Source organism: Equus przewalskii, chromosome 1, assembly GCF_037783145.1.
Source record: "Equus przewalskii isolate Varuska chromosome 1, EquPr2, whole genome shotgun sequence".
Lineage (NCBI taxonomy): Eukaryota > Metazoa > Chordata > Mammalia > Perissodactyla > Equidae > Equus > Equus przewalskii.
In genome coordinates, this window is record NC_091831.1 from 139,979,003 (window position 1) to 139,996,992 (window position 17,990).

The 17,990-nt window shown below is 35.9% G+C and overlaps 1 protein-coding gene across 5 annotated transcripts in view; it reads left to right on the plus strand.

Annotated features, from left to right (window-relative positions):
* Positions 1-17,990, plus strand: part of TRPM7 (transient receptor potential cation channel subfamily M member 7) — a 109,182-nt gene that overhangs the window by 13,700 nt on the left and 77,492 nt on the right. For all 5 annotated transcript variants that reach the window (XR_011528454.1, XR_011528459.1, XR_011528460.1 and 2 more), the window contains exons 2-3: positions 7,617-7,696; positions 11,197-11,235. Coding sequence is in view for 2 of the 5 variants with exons in the window: in XM_070580319.1 (XP_070436420.1) it covers positions 7,617-7,696; positions 11,197-11,235 (119 nt within the window). In the remaining 3 variants the exon portion in view is untranslated. The remainder of the gene's footprint in view (positions 1-7,616; positions 7,697-11,196; positions 11,236-17,990) is intronic.

The window sequence follows — 17,990 nt, forward strand, 5'->3', positions numbered from 1 at the left end:
AGTGTGTGACTTTTGACGATTCCCCAACTTCTGTGTCTAACTAAGTCTCTGCATCTGTAATATGGGAATACTAATAGTACCCAATTCATAGGATTACTGTGAGCATAGGATGAGGTAATGCATATAAAATATTTAGAAGGGGGCCTGACAAACACACTCATTCTGCTAATTGAAGTTATCTCTTCTTGTTACATGCATTTGAGGCAAAGGGTTTACAAAAGATACAGTGTCAACTGTTTTTAGGCAACATTTTTTACGTGATGTGTGGGTCAATTATATGTGGATTGGGAAACTCGAAATATCTAGTTAGAGAGAAGTCATAGCTTTGGGTTTTCCTGTTTGCAGTGATTCCTGTAACTGGCCGTATTCCTTGAGGGGACCTTAGATCTATGTCTATGTGGTTATTACAAGAGTTACTGACTTTTGAGGGGCATGAGGCAAGGGCAGATCCTCTACCTGCTCAGTGTTATCTTGTTACCTTGCACTTGAGCTGTCTGCTGCATGGTTGATCCAAGGACTCCCACTAAAGAAGAACAGTTGATGCTGCCTTATTGGCAATCTGTGACCCACTCATGTGTTTTTCTAGGAGGCTGGTGCTAAGTGTGGCCTATAGTATTTCGGGAGGCTAATCTCTAGTTGAGCCTATAAACCCTCCTGGTGGGTTTTGTACTCCTTTGACCTTCATTTGTTGTACAAAACAATTTATAAACAGCCACTATCTTCAGGGAGTTTACATTTGAAAGCATATCCCTCAAGGTGTTTTATAAGTAAAAACTTGTAACTATGTGCCAGGCATTGTGCTAAAGATAATAAAAGATCATTTCTGGAAAGTTCTACCTCTGACCTTTTCTAAATTAACTGTATTTTAAGTTCTTTTCTTTCTCTTCATGTTGTGAAGTTACACTAATACATACCTACATGTGGATTTCTTTTTAAAAATCCTGTGTAGGAATTGAGTTTTTAGATTCTCTGGTTTGGTGTTTTTCATCAGTTCTGGGAAAGTCTCATCATCTCTTTAAACATTGCCTCTTCCTATTCTTCCCTTTTCTCCTTCTGGAACTCTGATTAAACATACATTTGACCTCCTCATTCTGTTTTACATGTCTTTTAATAACCTGCCTGTGCTTTTAAACAGCTTTATTGTGGTATAATGCATATACTATAAAATTTTCCCTTTGTAAGTGTACGGATTTGCTGGTTTTTAATAAATTTATTTAGTGTTTTTGTGTGTGTGTGTGTGTGAGGAAGATTAGCCCTGAGCTAACATCTGCTGCCAATCCTCCTCTTTTGCTGAGGAAGACAGGCCCTGAGCTAACATCCTTGACCATCTTCCTCTACTTTATCTGTGGGATGCCTGCCACAGCATGGCTTGCCAAGCAGTGCCATGTCTGCACCCGGGATCTGAACCAGTGAACCTTGGGCCGCTGAAGTGGAACGTGTGCACTTAACCGCTGAGCCACCAGGCTGGCCCCAATTTATTTAGTTTTGTAACTACTACAATCCAATTTTAGAACACTTCTATCACCTCACAAAGTCCTTGTTTTTGTTTGCAGTTTATCCCTACTCTAACTCAGCCCATGGCTGTTATGAAACTTACTATTTCTATGGTTTTGGCTTTTCTAGAAATTTTGTGTAAATGGAACATATAATCCTATGTGCCTGGCATTTTCCACTTGGCGTAATGTTTTTGAGGTCCAGCAATGTTACGTGTTATCCTTAGCTTGTCCTTTATTGCTAAGTAGTATACCATTGTATGGATATTTCACCTTGTTGGCAATTATGAATAATGCTTCTGTGAATATTCAAATACAAGTCTTTGTGTGGGCATGTTTTCATTTTTCTTTTTTTTTTGCTGAGGAAGATTGGCCCTGAGCTAACATCTGTTGCCGATCTTCCTCTTTTTGCTTAAGGAAGATTTACCTTGAGCTAACATCTGTGCCAGTCTTCCTCTATTTTGTATGTGGCACACCGCCATAGCATGGCTGTCGACGAGTGGTGTAGGTCTGCACCTGGGAACTGAACCCTGGGCTGCCGAAGCAGAGCACCCTGAACTTAACCACTAGGCCATGGGACCGGTCCCTCATTTTTCTTGGGAAGATTCTTAGGAGTGGAATTGTTGGGTCATATGTAAGTTTATGTTTAACTCTTTAATAAATGATGAAACCTTTCCTTTCTAAGTGTTTATACTGTTCTACATTCCTACTAGGAAAGTATTAGAATTCCAGCTTATACATCCTTGCCTGTACTTGGTATTGTCAGCATTTGATTATAGCCCTTCTAGTGTTTGTGAAGTGGTATCTTATGGTGGTTTTAAATTTGCATTTTCCTAATGGCCACTGAAGTTGAGCACCTTTTCATATGCTTACTTGGTAAAATAAGCATATCCTCTTTAGCGTAATGCCTCCTCCTTTCTTTTGCCCATTTGTTAGTTGGATTGATTGGGGTTTTTTTACAGTTGAGTTTTCAGAGTTATTGATATAGGACTTATGTCCAAATATAAAGATATGCTATTGTTGGGTGGAGTATTCTATAAATTCCGTCAGGTAAAATTGGCTGATGATGATGTTTAAGTCTACTCTGGCCTTGCTGGTTTTTTGCCTAATTGTCCTATCAAGGGAAGAAAGAGGAAAAAAAAGGGGTTATAAGTTGTACAAGGTTGCATTTCATGGCATTTATCTACTCCCCTGTATTCCCAAGTTCCTCCCAAGACTTCTTTCTGTTTTGTTAAGTAGTTATTGTTTAACAGAACTCTAAAGAGTTCCACTATATTCTTAATTAACAATTTGTTCAATCTGTCTTTACCCTTTGCCCATCTTTCATTCATATTGTAGGCTTTATGTGTATACCCATGAACTGCAAATGATTTAGTTAAATAAAAACTTCATACAGTTGATACCAGAGCACTCTGAGTGCTTCTTAATGCATGTATATTTATTTCCATTATTTTAGTAGATTATTTGAACATGTTAAATGTCTAGTTCTGGTATCTGATTTTGGTGGGCTTCATTACCATAGCATGGGCCTGAGCTGCAGTCATTGCCAGTTGTTTCTCAATAGCTTAAAGTGAGAAATTCCAAACAAATCTTGGTCTCACTTTATACTATCTGTATCTGAATTTTATCAGTCAAGAACAACCAGTAAGAATATAGCAATAAAACAATCACTGATCTGCTCTTTTTTTAACAAGCCAATTCTGATAATTCTAAAAGAGAGAAGCAACCTTTTAAATGACAAATTACAGTATAATTTCAATGCCACTCCTAAATCCTGTGTTTTTTTATAGTAGAGCATACTGAAAATTTCATGAGTTTAAAGCAGTAGATTAAGTTGGTTTTGGTAGAAATTTAACCTCACATCATCATGTATCAGAGCAGCACTACCAAATAATATTTTTTAAGTTACAGGCAGAAGTCACATGAATAAATGTCTTGTCTCTTCAGTTACAAATACTCTGCCCAGCTTCAGTGTGTGGTTGTAGAGTGGGAGAAGGGGCCAGTATAGGAATAACATACCAGCAGTTTAACTGACGTGGCCAGATGTTTTGATTCTTGGAACAATGCTCTAAATGTGATCTTGGGGTTGGTTCCATTGCTGTGTAGTTGCATAAGGGAGTAGTGGCAATGGAGATTGCATTTTTAAATACTGTAAGCCTCCTTGAAAAGGTGACATTTCCTCAAAGACTTGAAAGAGGTGACAGAAAGGAATGAGGCAGGGTGTGGATATGCAGAGAACTAGGACCTTAAAGGTTACTCTAAGGACTTTGGCCTTTTATAAAACTCTTGAATAAAATGTGAAGATATTAGAGAATTTTGAGTGTAGAGGTGACATTATGACATATTTTAAAAGGATTAATTTATCTCTTTTGAGGAATAGACTGTAGAGTGGCATGGATAGTTTCTTCAGTAAGCCAGGCAAGAGGTGGTGATGGCTTGCATCAGAATAGTAGCAGTGGACGTGTGAGAAGTGTTTGGATTCTGGAAGTGTTTTGAAGTCAAGCTGACAGGTTTTACTCATGAGATTATTTATGAAGTATATAAGAAGAGAAAATCAAGGATGTCATTAAGATTTTTGCCAAAAAAAGAAAAAGAACAGAACTGGAAGAATAGAGTTCCTATTTACTGAGATAGGGAACACTGCATGAGAAATAAATGTTTGGGTGAAAGGTGAGTTCAGTTTTGGCCATGTTAAGTTTGATGCCTGTTAGACATCAAAATGAAGCTGTTGAGTAGGCAGTTGGATATATGAGTATGGAGTTCAGGGAAGGCTCTGGCTTGGAAATATAAATTTGGTAGTCATTTAGTGTATTGATGGTAAACTGGATGTGAGCACTAAAAGAATGAATATAATTAGAAAAAAAGAAGTCCAAGGTCTGAGTGAATTTAATTGGAAAAAAGAAGTCCAAAGATTGGGGAGAAGATGATGATCAGCAAGGAGATAAAAGGAGTGGTCAGTGAAGGGAAGAAAACCAAACTAACTGATGAAAATGTTTCAAGAAGATGAGAATGATCAACTTTGTTAAATGTTTTTGATATATCGATGAAGCTGAGTCCTGAAAATTGACCTTTGGATTTAGAGAAAGTCATTGGTGATCTTGTTGAAACTTATTCCAGGAGAATGATTAGCTTGAAAGCTTAACTAGAGTGGATTTTAGAAAGTGTGAGAGGAGAAGAAAAGAGGAAAAAATTTTTCCAATGATCTTTACTATAGATGGAGGCAGAAACATGAAACTTGACGGGGAAGTGGAGTCAAGCAAAGATTTGTTGTATTTTGTGTTTTAAAATGGGGAGAATAACAGCATCTTGCATGCTGATGGGAATGAGTTAATAAAGAAGGAAAAAAAAATTAAGGGAGAATTGGTGGAGAGGGTCCTTTAGTCAGTGAGGGGTATGGGGTCTAGGGTACAAGAAGAGTGGTTGGGCTTAAATAGGAGCACAGATAGTCACAGGAAGGAAGGCAGAATATGGTATAGACAGCTCATTGGTGGATAGGTTTGATAGAAGTTTGTAGAGGTTTTCTTCTTGTAGCTTCGATTTTCTCAGTGAAATGGGAGGTGAGATCATCAGTTGAGAGTGAGAATGGGGAATGAGGGTTGGAGGTTTGAGGAGAGAAGGAAATGGTGTGAAATCATACAGGAGAGTGAGAAAATGGACCAAGGAAATAATAGTGCGATTGTTGGTCATCATTAAGGGACATTTGAAGTTTGTGGTCAGAGTTTTAAAGTGAAACCAGAGGGCATTGTTTTTGCTTTTCTCTAGTCATATTAATAGTGTGTAGTCAGTTATGGAGTAGGTGGAGAATTGGATTCTGTCAGGGTTGGGTTTGCCACCTGTATTCTAGAAGCAAACATGAGTTCTACTACAGTGATGCTAGAGAGATTCCTACTTTTTTTTCAGAGAATGATGTAGGGGAAGCAAATTCTTCAAGGGAATAGCAGATTTTAGTTAGAATAAGGAGATGGTGGAGGGACTGTGTTAAATGAGCTTTAGAGTGTAGAGCATTTTGCTGACAAAGGACCCTAAGTTCCAGAGGGCATCTTGTGATTTTAATAACTAAGAGATCATGATGTAATTTCCTCCTACCCTGAGTGAATCTATTTAAAGGAGAACAGTTGACCTAGGAAACTGACATTTTGAATGGAGAGACATAATTTGGGAAGCAGAATTAGGATTGGGGGCTAGACTAAGGTTTATCATTAGGGTACCTGAAGGATTTGAGTGGAACTTGCAAACTTCACCCATCATAATTTTGTCTTCTAGAGGTTTCCTTTTGGAAATATAGGCTCTTCCTTTTTGTACTGTCCTGGTGATTGATATATATGTATATATTATATAGGGGATAGAGCCCAAGGTCTTTAATCTACTCAATCCTAATTTATGGAGTTTCACCTACCTCAGTATATAATGCCTCATTCCTTTTTAATCAGTCATCAGTAGCAGGATATAAAGTCTAGGGATCCAGGCAGAAGCCTAAGTAGTGGTATAAAAAATTAAATTTTCTTTTTAAAGATTTAATTTTTCCTTTTTCTCCCGAAGCCCCCCGGTACATAGTTGTGTGTATTTTTAGTTGTGAGTGCTTCTAGTTATGGCATATGGGATGCTGCCTCAGCGTGGCTTGACGAGCAGTGCCATGTCCACACCCAGCATTCGAACCAGCGAAACCCTGTGCCGCCGAAGCTGAGCACGAGAACTTAACCACTTGGCCATGGGGCCGGCCCCCAAAAATTAATTTTTAAAAATCTTTTAAATTTGAAGTAATTTGAGATTTACAATAATTGAGGAAATACGTTAATCTTCTGCTTTGATCCTAGCCTTGTCTTATTCTCCTTATTAATTTTTTGCTTTTTGTACTTTGAGACTATTTTATTTGGTTATTCATGTTTAAGACTGTTACAGAAATCTGGTGAATCAAACATTTGTAATCATGTAATAATCTGCATTATCCCTGTTGATGTTTAGTGTCAATTTTTTTCTGATACTGTCTTTCTTTTGATTAGAATTTGCTTGATATCTTTTTCTATTCCTGTGCCATTAGCTATTCTGTGCCCTTATGCTTTAGCTATTTATTTTAGAAATAGAAGAGAGTTAGGTTTTATTTTTTTACTTAAATCTGACAGCCACTTTTAATTAGCTTTTAAATGATCCACTTCTCAGGATAACACTAGCCCCTCTTGAGATTTTTGCCTCACAGTGGGAGTCTCAAACGTGATTCCCTTCCTCTCTGGTTATCTGAAGCAACAGTATCTGCACAGCACTGTTGATTTAGTAATCTGAATCACACTGGATTTACAGTAGTCCCTCCTTGTCTGAGGGGGATACAGTCCAAGACCCCGGTGGATGCCTGAAACTGTAGTTAGTACTGAACCCTTTACATACTATGTTTTTTGCTATACATACATATTTGAGGTGCGACAGCAAAGCTAGCACGAATTTTTTTCTTCTTCACAATTTCACCGATAGAAGATTTGTTCTTACCCTAGATCACAGTAACCTCAGCATACCATTTTTTTTCTTCCCTTATTAAGTCAAGAACTTTGATCTTTTCACTTAAAGAAAGCTCTTTGCGGCTTCTCTTTGGCATATCCGAATTTCCAGCATCTCTACTCTTGCACTTTGGGGCCATTATGAAGTAAAATAAGGATTACTTGAACACGAGCACTGCGATATCACCACAGTTGATCTGATAACTGCGATGGTTACTAAGTGACTAATGGGCAGTTAGCGTATACAGTGTGAATACGCCGGACAAAGGGGTGATTCACGTCCCAGGTGGGAATGGGACAGCGTGTGATTACATTATGCTACTCAGAATAGTATGCAATTTAAAACTTATGAATTGTTTATTTCTGGAATTTTCCATTTAATGTTTTTGGACTTCAGTTGACTGTGGGTAACTGAAACCATGAAAGCAAAACTGCAGATAAGGGAGAACCACTGTAGATGGAATGATTCTAATGTTTTAGGTGTGCTGTCCATAAGTAAGCATGTAGTATGTAGTAAATATTCAGTGAATTAAAAAAAAGTATGAGACTGTTTCTTTTTAGTATTTATTATTAAGTTATTTCCTTGTAATGTTAGTGGGTTAATTTATAAACCATCTTTTAAAACTTTTTGTTTTAGTCCCAGAAATCCTGGATAGAAAGCACTTTGACCAAGAGGGAATGTGTATATATTATACCAAGTTCCAAAGACCCTCACAGGTAAGCACACTTTTGTTTCTTCTAGAAATTGAGATATAAACTATATTGTTGTTTGTTTATTAAACACCAAAATCATTAAATTATTTGTAGTTATTGTTAATTTTTGTGCTTACTGTTAATTATTCTTCTTTTAGCATTGGAAAAGGAGATATCATTTGCAAGATATCAGTATTCTGGAGTTCTTAGTGACATTTACAACATAAAACCTTTTCTTCGGAGTGTTCCCCATCCCTAAACTCCCCCAAATTATACTAGGGTATTACAGAGATAAGGCAGTTAGAAGGCGCTCTTTTTTTAAACTGATTCACTGATACTGAGAACTTAAAAGTGTTTATCTGTTTATTGGACCTCTGTTCAGTACCCAACACGATGGTTCATGCAGAAGAAACCATTATGAACCTAATAGTTGCTGTTTTTATTTGCTACACTGTAGATTTAGATCAGCACCTACGGGAAAACCTATTGTCAGAGACTTTAGGCATCTCTGGTTGACTTTTTGGTCTTTAAAATAGCTTTGATAATAGAAAAATTTACAAGTAAAGGACATTAACTAAATTTCAAGAAAAAGTTGACCTTGTGAGGTATTTGACAAAACATTTTTCCTAAAATTATTTTTTCTGAAGCCTAAAAATAGAAAAAAGCTTAAAAGGGCAGACCAAAGATATAGTTATTTCCTAGCCTACAGAGCATCTCTTTTCATAGGCATGTAGGAAAAATTAATTGACAAAGGCATCTATAAGATTTGTGAATCTTCCTACCTTTCCTATGTATCAAACCTTGTTCTCTATCCAGTAATCTTCTCTGCAGCTTGTACTACTATTTGATATATGGCTTTTATAAGAACATAACCAAATAGGTAATTTTTTATTAACTGATGTATTTTAAATTTATAGCATCTATTGTCCATAGTAGATACTCAGTAAATATTTGTTGAATAGAGTTTCTATACCTTTGTTTGTTATATTACATAAACCTGGTGTTTGAATTCGACATTTCTTTTTATTTTAACAGTGAAAAAAATGTGTATTTTGAATATATCTGTCACTTAAACAAATTTCTATTATAAGAGTAATGTACATGATAAATTGGCAAACTTTTGAGAAGCAGAAAGTTGCCTCAGTACTCAGTTTCGGTACATCAAGACACTCATTATTAATAATATTTTGTTGCATTTATTTTTAATGTTTCCTGAATGCGTAGCTTTTGTTTTAAAATATTGCTGTTTATATGTAAAATACTGTATCTGCTTTTTAGCAAAATGTTATAGTAAATGTATTTTTTCATATTATAGAAATTTTACAAGATGGTAGTTAATATTTTGTTAGTGTATATACCACAATTCATATACCTATTCTACTCTTGGACATTTGAATTGTTTTTAATTTTTAGCCATTATGAATGAAAATTAGGCCATATAAAGATCTTAGAGGATAAAACGTTTTTTGTATTTAAGGCTTTTTCCCCACTTAGTATATGTGCTCCCAAAAAGCTTTCCAAGAGGATTAAAGCAGTATACATTATCACCGGTAGTGATGAGAATGCTTACTTTACTGAAGATTGACTATAGTAACGTTTTCCATCATCTTCAGGAAAAAGTGATAAATAGTAAATGTCTTAAATTGCATTTATTTGATTACTATTGAGAACACCACATTTTTTAATATTCCGATTTTTGGTAAATTGTATCAATGTCTTTTTAGATCATTAAAATAGATGACCTGGGCCCAGCCCGGTGGTGTAGTGGTTTAATTCATGTGCTCCACTTTGGTGGCTCGGGATTCCTGGATTCAGATCTCAGGCGCGGACCTATACCCTGCTTGTCAAGCCACTCTGTGGCAGTGTCCCATGTACAAAATAGAGAAAGATTGGTACAGATGTTAGCTCAGAGACAATCTTCCTTAGGCAAAAAGAGAAAGATTGGCAATAGATGTTAGCTCAGGGCCAATCTTCCTCACCAAAAAATAAACAAATAAAATAGAGAAGCTAATGTCTCTTCCAATCATTATTCTATGATTGATTTGAATTTATTACTAATTATTAAATATACATTTTATAACAGCATAACATCACATTTCTTAACCAGAGAGCATAATTCACATTTCCCAGGTCACATGGCTAATAATTCATAATGATAGGATTAGAATTTAGATCTCCATATTTCAATGTGTTCCAAATAAGTTCTAAAATAAGACACTGTTCTTTCATTGAGAGAATATTATGGTTTTGCTATACTAAAAAAACAGATTGTATTATTAAGGAGTTTTTTCCCTATTATTTTGTTGATTTAATTTTTCAATAGAAATAATAAAAGTACTCATTTAGGTGTTAAAGAAATACCAGGCTATTATTAAGTATCTTTGGCTTTAGCCATCCATATGAGGCATAATTTACAAATACAGCTGGTCATTTCTTTCTACACAAGTTGAGTTTTAAAATCAATTTTATATGAATAGGTTAATACATGGATTTACAAGGTACCAACACTTAAAGTGGAAGTCTCCTTTCTACCTCTGTGCCTTAAGTTGCCCTTCCTGAAGGAAACCTTATTACCTATTCTTTGAAATATCTTCCAGAAATAGTTATAGTCTTTGAATGTCTAAGCAAATGTATATTTATTCCTCCCTCTCTCCTTTTAAATACATACTGTTTAGTTCATTGTGTTTATCTTGACAATAACCATTTTGTTCTTAATTGTTGCATCCTTTTTAATTATATGCTTGAATGATAATTTGTCTTAGTAGTCCCTTATTTTAGCTATTGTTTTTCTTTTTGCGATTAGAAAAAAAATACTGTAGTGAATAACCTTCATTAATTAATTAATTAATTATTTTACACGTATGCTACAGATACTTTTTAGCCTGTACTTTTAGTACTAGAATTAGAGTTTAAGAAGGAGTCTACATTTTTCATTTTGATGAGTATTACCAAATTGCCCTACCTAGAGATTATATTAATTTATATTCCTCCCAGCAGATATGAGACAACCTTTCTCTATATTCTTGCCAAGATATTGTCTTAAAGGATTTTTAAAAAATCTTTTATAATCAAATGGCTTTCCTATGTATGTTTTTACTATCAACTATCTGTTCATATATTTTTCTTTTTTGTATTTATTTGAAGAAGCTCTTTATATATTAGGGGAACTAACCTTTTGTCAGCAAATATTTTTTCTCACTTTGACTTTAGACTTTGTTAGTGGCATATTTTTCCTGTGTAGAAATGATGTATTTTTATGTAGTTAAATCTGTCAGTCTTTTCTTTTATGGTGTCTGGATTTTATGTCGTAACTAATTGTATTTAAAATGTGGAAACTATGTGAGTCTTAAAAAAGTCATTTGAATATATAAATCAAGGTATAAATGACCTATGGTATCTACTGAAAAATTAAACTAAATATATAATTTTCCTTTGTTTTGTACTTTTATGTGGATTTTATATGGTTTAGTTTAAACTAAAAATTTTTTTTTGCTTTTAAGTAACAAATTTACCTTGTTTCATAGATGCCTTCCAGGATGTCAAATTTGTCAGCAACTCGTCAGGTAAGTTTTAATAACATAACTCTATTGCACAAATTTTGAAAAATAAAACTAATACTCTAATAAATAAAAACTTGAAAAATAAAACTTCTGATCTATTAGAAACATCAGTTAGAATACAGTGGGATAAAATTCACAAGCTGTTGTATTTGAGGGGTACTTTACTCAGACTCAGAGGTGAGGGATCAGACAAGGCTGCTTGAAACTGAAGTGAAGCTACGTGATCAGAATTCTGAAGTTGGATGTTAATTGAATAAAGATTGAGGACAAGGGATTTTAGGCAGAGAGAAGAGATATGGGAAGGCCCAACAGTGAAGAGATGAGGGCGCCGTCAGGAACTGTAGAATGTAAGGTGGACACTGGAGAGATCTGGGAAGGCCCAACAGTGAAGAGATGAGGGCGCCGTCAGGAACTGTAGAATGTAAGGTGGACACTGGAGAGATCTGAGTTTGACAAATAAGCAGGGGCCAGATCGTTTCAGCTCTTCGTGTACTGTGCCACATAGCTTTGATTTCATGTTAAAAGGATATTGTACAGGGAAGTAACATGCTCAGATTGTTCTTTTTCCCCCCAGTAAAAGCAGTTGGCATTTTGAGGAGATTGGATTGGGAGAAAAAAAATTGTTTGGAAAGTTTTGGAGTACTTCTGGCAAAAAATGAGAGCCTGAATTAAGATAGTGGCTGTGATGATGAAGACAAGTAGACATTTGAAGGGATTAATGAGATAAACTCAATAGGATGTGGCAGATATGTGGAGAAAGGGAGGATTTGAGGATGGTACCTAAATTTCTTACTTAAGCAACTGAATAAGTAGTAATATTGTTCATGAAGATCTGATCAAGGAATGTAAGAGGAAGACGAGAAGGTCGCTGGTTGGTAGGCTAAAAACAAAAGTGTATAGAATGAGTTCATTTTAGATATATTGAGTTGTTTTACCATCTTCAGTCCTATTCATTCCTTCCTCTAGATGAAAAGTTCCACCTGGTGTCTTTCCATTCAGGCTGAAGAGTTTCCTTCAGCATTTGGTAGCATTTAGATATACTGGAGATGAATTTTCTCAGCTTATTTTATCTGAAAATATTTTTATTGTACTTTCCTTTTTGAAGGATATTTTCACTAGCTGTAGAATTCTAAGTTGACAGTTTTCTCCTTCCAGCACTTTAAGAATATCATTATATTGTCTTCTGGTTCTCCTGAAAAGTCGCCCGTCATTAGTGTAATTCTCTTCTACGTAGTGGGTCTTTTTTTTCCTCTGGCTCCTTTAAAGATTTTTTTTTTCCTGTAGTTTCAATTTCAGCAGCAGGTCTATAATTTGCTTGAGAGTGGTTCTCTTTGTATTTTCTCTGCTTGCATGAATATCTGCAAGTTCATGTTTTTCACCAAATTGGGAAGTTTTTGACCATTGTTTCTTAAAATATTTTTCTTCCTCATTCTCTCTCTCTTCCCTCTAGGACTCCAGTTATACATATGTTAGATTCCTTGATATTTCCCACAGGTCATTGAGGCCCTGTTTTATTATTGTTTTTTAATTAAAATTTTTTTCCATTTATCAAATTAGGTCATATGTGTTGATCTGTCTTCAGGTTCACTAACCCTTATTTCTGCAATCTTTAATATATTGTTTTGCCAATCCAATGAACTTTTCATTTCATGCATATTTTTCATTTGTGGAATTTCCATTTGATTCTTTATTACAGTTTCTATGTCACTGCTGAGGTACCCTATCTGTCTCTTTATTATCACCATCTATTTCTAGAAGTCCTTGAACGTATTTCTAATACCTGCATTAAAATCTGTTTACTAATTCCAACACCTGCATCATTTAGGGTCTGTTTCTGTTGTCCACTTTTTTTCTTGGTTATGAGTCACATTTTCTTGCTTTTATATATGTCCAGTAATTTTTTATTGTATGTTATGAATGTTGTGTCTGATCCACTTTAGGGATTCTGGACTATGTTATCTTCCTTTAAAGGGTGTTCAGTTTTGTTCTGATGGATGATTAAGTTATTGGCATTCTTTTGTCCCATCAGGCTTTATTTATTCTTTGTTGGGGCAGCTCTATTTTTATTTTAAACTTAGTCCTAGTATATGGACCTTACTCCTAATCTGTAGCCTTTTTAGGGTCTCAGCTGAATGACCAAGGTGCTTAGTGATGTCTTTTCATCCTGAACTAAAAGTGCAATGTCTCCTAGGCCTTTATGACTCCATTCTCAAACCCACAGCAGATCATTTCTGCTAGGTGTCACAGAGTGTTGCCTGACACAGATACAGCTCAGTCCATGGCCAAGAACCCATGATGAATCCTCATGCAAGTTTCTTCCTCTCTCTCTCTCTACAGTTCTTTCTTTTCTGGCAGCCTGCTACAAATTCCAACTGTTTCAGCAGCCTGGAATTCTGTTTTCTACCTCCTTGCTCAGCTCAGTGACACTGCTGTTTTCTGCCTGAGCATCACCTCTGTGCACAATGATTGAAAGATTGCCCAGGGCTGGTACAGTCATGGGGACTCCCCTGTTATTTCCCTCATTTCAAGGACCAAGTTTCCTCTTGTCCAGTGCTTAAAAACAGTTATCTTCATATATTTTGTTCACTTTTGTCAGGAGTCCCCAAGATGACCCTAGGTTTGGTAATTAGGTAGAAGGACTCACAGGGCTCAAAGTGTACTCACAGCTAAGATTTTAGTAAGTATGATGATATCTGTATTGAGGAAGTTCCCTCCTTTCCTGGTTTGCTGAAATGTTTATAGTGAATGAATGTTGAATTTCGTTGGTCTTTTCTATGAGCAAGCTCTTTGTTTATTGATTTTTCTTCATTGTTCTCCTCTTTTTCTGTTTCATTATGTTCTTTTTATTTTTTCTTTCCATCAGCTTACTTTGGGTTTAGTTTGCTGTTTTTAATTGTTAAGGTGGAAGTTTAGATTGGTATTGCTTGCAGGTTTTTTCTAATTTAAACTTTATACTACTATATAGTGTATTTTTTTATCCTATATAATAGTGTATTTTTATACTGTAAAGTTTATGTATAAATACACACTATAACTTTACTTCTAAACACTATACAATTGCATCTTATATATTTTGATACTGTTTTTGTTTTCATTTTGTTCTAAATATTTTCTAGTTTTTTTTTGTGAGTTTCTTTGATTCATGAGTTAATTAGATCATTTTTTCCAGGTAGTTTCTTTTGTTGGTTTCTAGTTTAATTTTATTGTAGTTGGAGAGCATACTTTTTATAATTTACATCCTTTTTAGTTTATTGAGACTTATTTTATGGCCCAGAATGTGGTTAATCTTGGTGAGTAGTTCCTGTGCACTCTAGTAGAGTTTTTATTCTCTTGTTGGGTGGAGTGTTCTATAAACGTCTGTTAAATCACTTTGGTTGGCTGATAGTTTTGTTCAAGTCTTATAGGATTCTAAGTTGATAGTTTTTTTTCCTTTTAGTACTTCAAAGGTGCTATACTAGTGACTTTTGGCTTGCATGGTTTTGGACAAGATGTCTTCTGTCATTCTTATCTTTGTTCTCCCGTATATAATGTGACATTTGTAGTCTGGTTGCTTTTAAGATATTCTCTTTTTGCGTGGCTTTCAGCAGTGCCCTACTGTGATTTCTTCAAGTTTGTTTTGCATAGTTCTTATTGAACTGCTCAGATCTGTCAAACAGTTTTCAAACTTTTGCCCAATATGTTTTAAAATTTTTGCTCCCACTTCCTTCTTTCTGGGACTTGAATTATGGTTGTGTTGAGCTACTTGATAGTGTTCCATGGGTCACTACTGTTCTATTCTCATTGTTCCTTTCAGTCTTTTTTCTCAGTATTTCATTTTGGATAGTTGCTATTGCTATGTCTTCAAATTTACTGGTTTTCTTATTTTGTAGTGTCTGATATATAAATCCTACCCTGTGACATTTTCATTTCAGATACTCTGTTACCTTTAGATTCTAGTTGGGCCTTTTTTTAAAAAAATATTTTCCAGTTCCTTCCTCATGTTCATGTTTTTGTCTATCTTCCCAAGCATTTCTTTTCTTTCTTTCTTTTTTTTTTTTTGTGGAAGATTAGCCATGAACTAAGTCCTGCCAATCCTCCTCTTTTTTCTGAGGAAGACTAGCCCTGAGCTAACATCTGTGCCCATCTTCCTCTGCTTTATATGTGGGACAACTACCACAGTATGGCTTGCCAAGCGGTGCCATGTTCACACCCGGGATCCGAACCGGCGAACCCTAGGCCACTGACTCGGAACATGCACACTTAACCGCTGCATCACCAGGCGGCACCCTAAGCATTTCTTAATAGTTGGAGCTTATTTATAATAACAGGGCATACCTTGGAGATATTGCAGGTTTGCTTCCAGACCACTGCAATAAAGTGAGTATCACAGTAAAGTGAGTCACACAAACTTTGGTTTCCTATTGTATATGTAAAAGTTACATTTACATTATACTGTAGTCTGTTAAGTGTGCAATAGCATTATGTCTAAAAAAACAATGTATATACCTTAATTTAAAAATACTTTATTGCTAAAAAATGCTAACCATGTGAGCCTTCAGTGATTCGTAATCTTTTTGTTGGTGAAAGGTCGTGAATTGATGTTTATGGCTGCTGACTGATCAGGGTCGTGGTTGCTAAAGGTGAGGTGGCTTGGCACTTTCTTAAAATAAGACACCAGTGAAGTCTGCCACATTGATTGACTCTTCCTTTTATGAACAATTTCTCTGTAGCACGTGATGCTGCTTGATAGCATTTTACCCACAGTAGAACTTCTTTCAAAACTGGAGTCCATCCTCTCAAACCCTTCTATTGCTTTATCACCTAAGTTTATGTAATATTCTAAATCCTTTGTTGTCATTTCAGTAGTCTTCATAGCATCTTCACCAGGAGTAGATTCCATCTCAAGAAACCAGTTTCTTTGCTCATCTGTAAGAAACAACTCATCTGTTAAAGTTTTGTCATGAGATTGCAGCAATTCAGTCACATCTTCAGGCCCCAATTCTAATTCTAGTTCTCTTGCTATTTCTGCTACATCTGCAGTGACTTCCTCCACTGAAGTCTTGAATCTCTTAAAGTCATCCATGGGTTGATTCCAATCCTGGAACCTTCCAAAACTCCTGTTAATGTTGGTATTTTGACCTCTTTCCGTGAATCACAAATGTTCTTAATGGCATCTAGAATGGTGAATCCTTTCCAGAAAGTTTTACCAGATCCATCAGCGGAATCGCTGTCTATGGCAGCTATAGCCTTATGAAATGTATTTCTTAAATAATAAGACTTGAAAGTTGAAATAACTCCTTGATCCATGGGCTGCAGAATGGATGTTGTGTTAGCAGACATGAAAACAACATTAATCTCATTGTAGATCTCCATCAGAGCTCTTGTGTGACCAGGTGCATTATCAGTGAGTGGTCATGTTTTGAAAGGAATCTTTAGTTCTGAGCAGTAAGTCTGAACAGTGGGCTTAAAATATTCAGTCAACCATGTTGTAAACAGATGTCCTGTCATCCAGGCTTTGTTGTTCCACTTATAGAGCACAGGCAGAGTGGATTTAGTATAATACTTAAGGGCCCTAGGATTTTTAGAAAGGTAAATGGCATTGGCTTCAACTTAAGTCACCAACTGCCTTAGTGTCTAACAAGAGAATTACCCTGTCCTTTGAAGCTTTGAAGCCAGGCATTGACTTCTTTCTAACTATGAAAGTCCTAGGTGGCATCTTCTTTCAATAGAAGGCTCTTTCATCTACATTGAAAATCTGTTATTTAGTGTAGCCACCTTCATTAATTGTCTTTGCTAGATCTTCTGGTTAATTTGCCACAACTTCTACATCAGCACTCGCAGCTTCACCTTGCACTTTTATGTTATGGAGACAGCTTCTTTCTTTAAACGTCACGAACCAACCTCTGCTAGCTTCAGACTTTTCTTCTTCAGCTTATTCACCTCTTTCAGCCTTCACAGAATTGAAGAGAGTTAAGGCCTTACTCTGGATTAGGCTTTGGCTTAAGGGAATGTTGTGGCTGGTTTGATCTCTCTAGACCACTAAAACTTTCTCCATATCGGCAGTAAGGCTGTTTCACTGTCTTATCATTTGTGTGTTTGCTGGGGGAGCACTTTTAATTTCCTTCAAGAGCTTTTCCTTTGCGTTCAATTTGGCTAATTGTTTGGCACAAGAGACCTAGTTTTCAGCCTGTTTTGGCTTTCGACATGCCTTCCTCACTAAGCTTAATCATTTCTTGCTTTTGATTTTAAGTGAGAGACATGCAACTCTTCCTTTCACTTAACTCTTAAAAGCCATTCTAGGGTTATTAACTGGCCTAATTTCAATATTCAGTATTGTGTCTTAGAAATAGGGAGGCCTGAGGAGAGGAAGAAGGACAGGAGAACACATGCAACATTTATTAGTTCACGGTCTTATATAGGCACAGTTCATGGTGCCCCAAACAATTACAGTAGTAACGTCAAAGATCACTGATCACCACAACAAATAGGATAATCAACAATGAAAAAGTTTGAAGTGGTGTAAGAATTGCCAAAATGTGACTCAGAGACATACAGTGAGCAAATGCTGTTGGAAAAATGGCACTGATAGACTTGCTTGACGCAGGGTTACCTCAGACCTTCAATTTGTAAAACACTCAATATCTGCAAAGGGCAGTAAAGCAACATGCAATAAAACGAGGTATGCCTGTAGTTGTTTCAGTGTCCTTTTCTGCTAATTCCATCATCTTTATACAATTTCTGGGTCTTCATTTACTGATTTTTTTTTCACTTATATATTC